This window comes from Ruditapes philippinarum, unplaced genomic scaffold, assembly GCF_026571515.1.
Source record: "Ruditapes philippinarum isolate M1 unplaced genomic scaffold, ASM2657151v2 ctg22893_1_1_1_1, whole genome shotgun sequence".
Lineage (NCBI taxonomy): Eukaryota > Metazoa > Mollusca > Bivalvia > Venerida > Veneridae > Ruditapes > Ruditapes philippinarum.
In genome coordinates, this window is record NW_026854093.1 from 1 (window position 1) to 10,635 (window position 10,635).

The 10,635-nt window shown below is 31.4% G+C and overlaps 1 protein-coding gene across 1 annotated transcript; it reads left to right on the forward strand.

Annotated features, from left to right (window-relative positions):
- Positions 1–7,280: 7,280 nt before the first annotated feature.
- LOC132738896 (tumor necrosis factor ligand superfamily member 11-like) lies at positions 7,281–10,102 on the forward strand (the record flags this gene model as incomplete). Its single annotated transcript, XM_060726505.1, is given in 2 exon segments — positions 7,281–7,444; positions 7,601–10,102. Coding segments are annotated over 2 exon segments (607 nt in total), but the record flags the coding sequence as incomplete, so codon positions are not given.
- Positions 10,103–10,635: the final 533 nt, after the last annotated feature.

Consider the following 10,635-nt stretch of genomic DNA (forward strand, 5'->3'; position numbering starts at 1 on the left):
TGCATTTAAGGCGATGTATAACTCAGTAAAGTCATGTGTACGATTAAGCAAAGAGTATTTTCCATTTTTCCCGTCAAAACGAGGCGTTAAGCAGGGAGACCCCTGTTCGCCGATGATGTTCATGATGTTCGTCAATGACTTAATTAATAATATTAATCATGACATAGATGATATATTTACCTTCAGAGAACTTAGTCTTTTTTTGCTGCTTTACGCAGACAACCAAGTTGTATTTGCTAAATCAGCGGAGTCAACGCAAAACAATGCTTCGTGACATTGAAAACTATTGTAATATCTGGGGCTTAACAATAAATATAAGTAAAACTAAAGTAATGATATTTGGAAAAGGACGTCACACTATGAGAGACTTTTTTATTTATGGTGAAAAACTCGAAGTTGTTAAATCATTTAAGTATTTGGGTATTAACTTATATAATCAAAGCACTGAATGTACTGATGGGGAGACTATGACAAAATGTTAATAGTTTCTTTTCTTTTTGATTAAAATGTGCTGTAATTTCAATTATTACCAAAATAAGAAGATCTTCCATTGCGCCATTTATCCTTACTGTTGTGTTCAACCATTCATATATATGGTTAATATGGTGGACTATTCATTTTGTTAATATTCCAGTACTTTTCAGTGAGGTCTACATTCTGACTGTTAATCATACAAATTTTGAAGAACCTAAACTGCCAATATTAAATGACATACCAGCAAGTATGACGACTGTTCATTATAAGATCACAATACCATTTTACAACTGACGGTTCCTTATCACTATATTCTAGGACCGTTCATCGTCATTTTAATATCATTGAATTATTATAACAACTGCAAGTTATGCGAAAGTTATTCCCATTTAATTCATTGTCGTCGCTGACGGATATTTATTAAAGCTAAATATTTTTTGAAAAAATACATATCTACAAAGCTTATTCAAAATTGAATCAACCTAAGTGAAAATTGATCAGGAAGTTATATCTTCTTTTTTACCGCAACTTATGGTTCTAAATCTCACTAGCTTAAAATATGTACTGCGGAAAATCTGTTATCTACGTAAGCCCTGGAGGGACATTTATTATTGAAAACTTATTACTTATTACCTATTATTTATAACCTATCACTTATTATTTAACGATAATTACTATATTTAGTATTGAAACGCGCCTTGTTTGGCAGGAAAAAAAACTGTTACATCAAGAGAATTAGCGGAAAAGATGAAGTAGATACGGAAGCCCTGGAGGGGCATTTATTATTTAAAAATTATTACTTTTTACCTATTATCTATAACTAATTACTTATCATTTACAGATTATTACTATATTTAGTATTGAAACGCGACATGTTTGGCAGGGAAAAAACTCTGTTTACATCATGACAATTAGAGAAAAAGATGAAGGAGAACATCATTTATAGACGGTCGTGTATTACGGAAGCCCTGGAAGGAAAATTATTATTTATTACTTATTATTTATTACTTAATATGTTTTTTCATAACCACAATTATAATATATTACTTATTAATTATAACTTATTATTTATCACTTATTACTTATTTCAGTCGTATATCTCATTTAAATTCTGCGTATGTTGTAGTATGATTATATAATGTATGCAATAAATATGTTGAAATAAATTCTTCTTAAATTATTATGTAACTAAGATTTATTAGACTGAAATAAGTTATAAGTGATAAATAATAAGTTATTAATAGATTATGATTGATAATTATGTTAAACATATTAAGTAATAAATAATGAGTAATAAATAATAATTTTCTTTCCAGCGCTTCCCAATTATATGTCCTTCTTTTTCGCTAATTGTCTTGATGTAAACAGAGTTTTTCAGCCCATCATGGCGCGTTTCAGTACTAAATATAAGTAATAAACTGTAAATAATAAGTGATAAGTTATAAATAATAGGTAATAAGTAATAAACTTTAAATAATAAATGACCCCAGGGCTTCCGTAGTTATCCCTGTCGACCATTTCCCGAGAACATCGATCGGAGCGTCAGTGCTATGAATGGTGTTATAAATAGCGTGTTTTGGAAGTTTTTCTTGAAGCAAAAAGAAATCAACAAAAAAAAAAACAAAACAAAAAAAAAAACACACACACTTTTTCTAGTGTTTTAAAATGAATACGAAATTCCTCTTATGCCGCCGATTATTATTAGAACCCAAACAAATTTAACATATAAGTTATTTTTATTTTATTTACTTAAATAATCACTTCAGCTGGCGCAAATATCGTTTTCAAAATAAAGTTTCATAAAATATGTAAATATGTTGATGAATTCCCGATGCTCGACTGTAAGTCATTCGTATTTACATGCGTTTTACTTTGTTGTTTTAAATCTTTAATATTTTTTATGTATCTGTATTGAAAATTTGAATTTTATTACACATGGACTATCAAATTATGATGCGTTGTCCTAGAATTGAATAAACTTTCTAATTACACAATACGGGGTCATTCATTTGATTGAAGACTGATCCTTGTGTCTTTCTCTAAAATAATTATTTCCTTGTTAAAACATATTTGACCACATATTTCTGTAATTTAACTGTTCACAATACTTCCGATTTTTGTTGTACCGAAACACATGTTTCTATTTGTGTTTTGTTGAAACCACAGAAAGGTCTCCTTTTGGTTTTGACGTAAAAGCGAGATTCTGACCCAGCACGAAAATATCTCAGAATCAAGCTTTGGCACGTCAATATATTTTGACTAATCCCCAAGTTTAAATGAAAAATGAAATTAAATACACACATTGGGACTACCAACGTCATGTTTTAAAATCGCTATACATGAAGATAGTTAGTACTTCATGAACTTTATTCTTAAGATAAATGTTTGTGTTTAAGATGTTTCTATGTGTAAGATATAAACAGATATGGAAAACGAGATAACCAAATAGGTTTAAGCTTGCCATAGGAACTGTAACGTTTCTTCGTATCCTCACAGGCGTTCGGCACATTTGCCATGCCAATGATGTTCAAATCATCAAGAACAAAATTTCTATCCAGCACCCGTTTGCTATATGAAATATACACAAGGTAATTAACTCGCCGTAGCGAATTCCCCCGACACAGTCAACTTTTTGCTCTCGCATTTCTTTTTAAATAAGACATATTTACATACTTAGACATGCAAACATAGCACAATAGATTAATCTTTGAGTAAAATATTGACCCATCTATTTTCATTTACGAAAAAAATGAATTTATTACCTTAAAATTGCGAGGTCGACATGCTTTGTGCCAGCAAAATTTCAAAATCTACCAAAAGTAAACGAACGTTTAGTTGCTTGTCATTGGTAAGAAAGTATTCCAAGCATAGAACATAAGACAACCTATACTGATAAGAAATCTTCTATAACACAGGCACTATCTTATAATATTTCTTTCACCGGACACTGAGAACGGTTTCAGTAATGTAACTGCCCTAAGGTCCTTGCAATATTACCTTTCGTTGTTGTCTAATAAAATTCTAAACAGATCTACTATTCCAGCTGTTCTACTCCCCTGCAATATTACCTTTCGATGTTGTCTATTCAAATTCTAAACATATCTAATATTCAAGCTGTTCTACTCCCTTTTATAAGCATTTTAACCGTCACATCAAGGCTTATTGCCCTGATTGACATGGGTTATTCAACTGACTGGATTAATTCATTTCAATTTAAAGTTGCCTTAAAGGGCTGTTATGTTAAAAATGTCGCAAAAACAGCATTTACTCTTATTAAATACTGTGTAATTTTACTTTTGATTAACAGTACTCTGTTATTATTCATAAAGAATCGTTTTCCTTCCCAAAGAAGTTATGCACGTATGAAAAAATTACACTTACTAAAATTCTAAGGTATTGTCTGTGTTGAATTGTAAATGTTGTATTGAAAATTAAGGGGAGTAACTCTGTAGATACTACTTCTGTATGTTATTTCACGGTATTATTAAATACTAACACAAGAAAAGCATTGATGCAAAGCATCAAAGGGCGACGCCAAAAGAATTTGATCCAGGTTTGCACCTAAATACTTAACAAAAGATGTGTACTTTATAGCAGTACCATTTCATGTGACCTGGAGGCTTGGCCCAGTTTATGTTGAAACTTAAACCAAAAAGAATAGACTCTGTCTTGCCAAGATGCAAAGACAATTTATAGTCAATAAACCAATCTTAAGATTTACTTTACCAGATACAAGGATACCTGAGTCATCATCATATAATGACAGGCACAAGTATCACACCTGGGAAGAAAAAATATGACCAGATTAATAAAAAATCTGTGTTCATCTTAAAAGTGTCAAAAACCAAAAAAAAAAAAAATGTAAATAATGACCCCCTTTAAAAATATACTATTAACTTTAAGTATATTTTTAAAGGGGGTCATCATTTACATTTTTTTTTGGTTTGTGACACTTTTAAGATGAACACATGTTTTTTTATCAATCTGGTAATATTTTTTCTTCCCAGGTCTGATACTTGTGCCTGTGCATATAATAAAAGCTTATTGCTTAGGGTTGCAGACATGTCATTGACATATATTAGACATAAAAGAGGACCTAAAATGAACATCAGGGGGACACCATAGGTATTCAGAGAGAAGGAGTACCAGCCACATTCACCAGCTGCTATCAGAGATAAGACTTGAACCATGCAAGAATGTCATTACATATGGCAGATGCTTGAAGTTCCATGAAGAAGAAGAAAAAAGAACTTCTTCATGTGCAGTATAGTGTGATCAACTGTACCAAATGCTTTTTGTAGATTTAAAAGTATCACACAATACTGCCTTTGTCCATTTCAAATTAAATGCAATCTATTAAATGAATCAAACATGTGTCAGTTGAAAAACCACTTCTAAACCCTGACTGAAACTGCCTGACCATGACTCGAACCCATGACTTTCAGAAGACCAACTGAGCTATCCGGCCGGCTACACATTTTCTCTTTAATAATGAAACAGTTCTAAACCTAAACCTTTTTCCCCACTATATTGATTCATGTACTTGAATTTCTGATGTTTACAGAGCATAGTAAATTAAACTAATGGTTATTTGCAGTAACAGGATGAGAAAACTTTCAGCTTGACCAGAACTCAAACCTGTGACCCACAGAATAATGTACCGCGGCTGTAGCGATTGAGCTATCTGGCCGCTTACACATTTTCTCCCCTAAATAGTGAACAGTTCTAAACCGTGACAGATATTTAGATTTTTAAATTAACAGATAATTAATTCTTAATTAATAATAAGAAAAAAAAACCTTACATACTCATAGTCTTAATTAAAATAACAATTTATATAATTATTATTGTATAATTATTTTTACTAAAAAGGGCTAAGACAGTTATTGGTTGTGCCATTATTTATAACAGGTCAATTTGAAAGTGAATATAACTGTGCTAATACATGTACAATATCTATGATAAGAAATTTTATGAAGGCTGATTTGTATTTTACATTTTAAGGGCACCGGGCGAAAACATGAAAATGCAACAAACGAACCACTTTGTGGTAGATTGTATTTTCATGTTTTCATCTGGCGCCCGGTTACTTTTTGTACTTTGTTGGTTTTCATGTGGCACAAATCACCCACTATAAAATTTAGTGCACAAATTTATTCAAAGGCAAGTAACAATCTACTCTATGAAAAGTCTGTTGTCGGGTTGACTCAGGAGACCTGGAGATTGAGACCGTGTCCCTCCATTACAAATAGATAAGGCAGAAGCTGTCCTTTTCAAACTATGCACATGTTAGAAAAAAATTAGAATAACTATTCAGAACATGATTTTTTGAGGCTTTATCAATTATATTGCTTGATCCAAGTTTCAGGACATTTTCAATCAATACGTGTATTATCATTTATAACTTTAAATGAAAGTCTCATCCCTTTAATAATAATGACATAACTGCAACTCTTTAAATTCAGAAATATTATAAGTCTCATCATACCAATATACTAAGATATAAATGTATGCACATAACATTAATAATTCCAAGTTTCTATTAAATAAATATGAAATATTGGGTATATAAAGCCAGTAAAAGTATATATATATATATCAATATTCACTCATCAGGGCCTCTATGCTTTTGATGACCTTACAACTGGTAAATTTTATAAAACAAAAATTGTAAGTAATACCTTAGATAGACAGAAAAGAACAAATAATTTAGTAAACATGAGTTACTTCCCCTTGAAATAAAGAAAACATGAAACCCAAAAAAACACCCTAAACATCAAAATTAAGAAATGTTGCAGGCTCATTTTAATTATGCCATGCAAATTAATGGTAAAGTATTCATAAAAAAGTAGATGGCCATGTGACAGCAGTAATTGCAGAAAATCGGATAGCTGTCAACATCCGGATACTGGTACACTTTGTAAAAACAACCATTCTGTTCAACAGATAAACGTAATATGGATAAAATCAATAGGATAATCGTTTACAACAGTCCATTACCTATCCTAATACTCATTTGCAGGTGAACTTTCTTCTTGTAGGAAAGTTTTGAAAATATATAAATGAATGAGCATCAATGTAGACCACAACGATATTCGAAATCCGGGTTTTAGTATTGTCAATAAAACAAAGGGACAAGCTGTTAATCAGTGCCTGCAATTTCGTGAAAATAATATCACAATGCACATGCTTTTTATATAAAGTTATTAAATACAAATATAACAACATATTTGTTTACTTGATTTTTACGAATCAAAATAAATATAATTAACACAACATGAAATTAACTGCTAATAATAACAGCTCCTTCCATAGGCAAAAATAAAAAGCATTCCATAAAAGACGACGCCGCTCACCGGCGTCGCCAATGAATATACGACTCCAGACAGCAACCAATTGTTAAATCTTTGAAGAATACAGTCAATATCGTACAATTTCCTCATGGAACTTACTTGTTTAACATTAGACACCTATTCTCATGATAGTTGTTATTTTAACTTAAACATGTGTGTACTTTAAGTCAAACTTACACTGAACAACACTACTTAATATAACATACGGATCATATCGAGAAATTGAGACCACACTTCGTTTTTCACTTACTAGTGAATAACCGCATATAGTTACTGAAATAACAACCATTTCTGTGTTATTTTAGTTCTTTATACCAAATTAAGTACATGTACCATTTATCGTTTTATACACGAGTCAAATAATGAAATAAATCGAAGAATATGTACTTAAATATTTCTTACTTTGTTATTTGAAAATCAAAGGTATATGACATGCCTTTTTATTCAACAGACCATTGTCACACAGTATGATGAAGCCAAAAGGCAAGATAAAAAGAAACAGCAGGACTATCTTGATGGAAATAGAGCCCGCTTAATGAATATATATGACAAAAGTTTCTGGGAAATGAAACCAGCCGCAAAACTCACTGGAAAGGAGCAATCGAATTTGCGAAAAAGTATGCTTGTTTTTCGTTTTCTATTTCTTCTTTCCTTATTTGTTTTTTTTTTTCGCTATGAGAACACTTCGAAACAGTTTAACACAACCAAATATCGACGATAATTAATGTACAAGATTATTAATTTGTAATTGAGTATTCACTTTTGTTTTCCAGTTGACATTGGCGCTGATATGGTTCCTATTAGAGATTGGTGTAACGGTAGAGAACTTTATGATACAAAAGGCTTTATCAGATATGGAATTAGATACAGAAATGGTCGGCTAGTTGTTCCAGTAGACGGCACATATTTTATTTATTCTAATCTTGACTTTTTCGAATCCTGCAATCCTGCATCTGGCTTGCCAGATGTAAAAGATATTAGTAAACCAATCAAGCACGGTATTTTTAAATTCAATATTCTTGAAGGAGAAGAAAACGAATTAGTAACAAATGTACAACCACATACTATCTCTACCAACCGATACTACAATTCATATAATAGCTATGTCTCGTCACTGGTAGAACTAAAAGCTGGTGATGAACTTTCTGTTAAAGTTAGCAATATTACATACATAAGATACACAAGGGACAATTATTTTGGAGTCAATCTAATATGACTAAATCCTCACCCTGGGAAACACGTGCACGTCGTGGTGGGGGCACAGCCCATCAATCTGATTAAAGGTACATATGATAATAAAGCTGTTAACAATGGGCTGACTGAGTTTCCCTTTAAGCCCCCATAAACAAGAAAAATGCATAGAACATTTTAATTTGAAAATAAATTTCCCTTCAAATAATGATACAAAAGCTCTGGACTAAATATTGTCTTTTTATATGTAATATGTTATATCATTATCAAATTGTTCATCCCATGGTGTATCAAAGATAATAATAAACTATGCACCTTTATTAAAATACAGTTTTTTCCCTCAAATATAGTCTGATAACCACAACTTGCACGTGAGTTCATTGTGGACTGATGGTTTTGATCTTCACTTTTAATACTTAATAATTAATTAATTAATTAAAATTTGGTTTGATTTAAGTATTTTAATTAATCAAACAATTAATTAATTATTTAATTAATCAATTTAAACTTTATTTTGATTTAAATATGTTGGATATACATTATGTATATTTGTTGAGTTGTTTAAATCGTGTCCCATGTATTATGCCTGCGTCTATATACTGTAGTTTGTACTCCCTATTAAGTAAAGAAATTTCGATAAATAAACCGACAAAAAAGAAATAATTTATGAATTGTTCACATTTGTTTTTCCAACTTTCCAAGTGCTTACTTTCTTCTACTCTACCACATAGAAGATTTAACTCCTTTAAAACATCAGAATACAAACTCCCAATTTAGGATTGATAGAAAGTTTATTTAAGCATTAGATATGTCAAATCGAATATCGCAGAATTTCAATATGCAAACAGTCGTATAATTACTGTTTATTTTACATTAAGTTGATGCTAATTATGTAAGACAATTGATAACAGTCATGAAAATGCGATACATGCAAGCTTAAGATTTTATACGTTGAAATCCGTCTAAGAACAAAACTTTCTTAGATAAAAACAAACAGAACCTTTATATGATGTTGGTGATGAACTTTCTGTTACAGTTAGCAATATTTCATACATAAGGTCCACAAGGGACAATTATTTTGGAGTAAATCTGATATGACACTATCCTCACCCTGGGAAATACGTGCACGTCGTGGTGGGGGCACAGCCCATCCATATGATTAAATACACATATTATAGGCAAGCTGTTAACAATGGGCTGACTGAGTTTCCCTTCAATACGTCAATTTCCATACATTATACGCTGCACATGTATGTACCCAAATATTTTTTCTGGTTATTTTACCTCAATTTCCCTAAACATGGTTTTGTTTGAGTTTTCACCTTTTCCAAACTTTTTAACTGTATTTCATACACGTTAAGAATCTTAAAAGTATATAATGCACATCAGTATCAGAATATTATGAATTCCAAGTTGTTCATAATTTTCTAGCAATATTCCATTTCGGTTAAAACCAATTGTCTTTGGGATTGTTGAAAAATAATAAGATATTGTCTTTTAATATTGTGTTATACCTTAGATCTCAAATATTGGAAAAACCGGGTATTTCAAGTGTTTTTAGCATGTCAAGACACACTTGAAGAGTGTTTCCCTTTTATTGTATTTATTCTGAAAGAACACGACGTGCACGTTTACTCATGTCTTGTTTCAATGATTTATCCAGATTTAACTTTGAGAGTTTTGTACCTAAAAACTAAACGTGAAGTACAAGTAGTATAGATGACAAATTCATTTGAAACATAATTATTTGAAACAGTCACATAAAACAAAAAACTAACTTTCATGTTAACGCGTTTCTGTTTTAAAAGGAAATGTTCAACATTTTGGTTATCATAAAACTTGAGTGACAGCCTTTTTATTACATGCTTTTCGGTGGTTTATAGAAATATATCAGTGATATAAAACTGGTAATTTCACTGTTTGAAACAGTGAAATTACCACTTTGATAATCTCACTGTTTTGAATTTAAGCCCCTTACGTTGTTTCAGTGACATACCAGCGTGCACAGAACTGGGTACCAACTTAATGACGTGACGTCGTAAATGACGTCACGTTGTATTATTATTTGGCGCGCTATTCATTCAGTATTAGGTTTAATGTCTTTTTGAAACGTATCTTTGCATATAATAAAAAGAAAATTTGTTTAGTTTAGCTCACTCGGTAAAATATATTCCTATCTTACCACGCCCGTTTAACTCACAACGAGTGAAAAATGTCCATCGGTTAAAATGTTGTGAGCAACTTCCGTTCCTCGTTGTGAGCACCCATCTTTGACGTGTGACACGATAAACAAGGTGAGTTTTTCATAATTTTAGAAGATTACAGACATTTATGTAAAAATATCGAAATGCAGTTAGCTAGCAATGTGTTTTTCTGAGTATGCACATTGAAATATATTGCCTGTTGGTGGACAATTTGATGGAAATACCGTGCGACGCAGTCACTCGGGTAGCAGGAAAACTGGAGACAACTTCATCTTTGGACCTAATTTAAAACATTGAAAACGTCGATTCTGGTGACGTTTTGTGCATTCTAAATTAAAACAGAATGCCCTCAAGTCTTCAGCGAAAATTATTATCTGAAAGTCTTCATAGAAACGAAGATATATCCCTTTTTT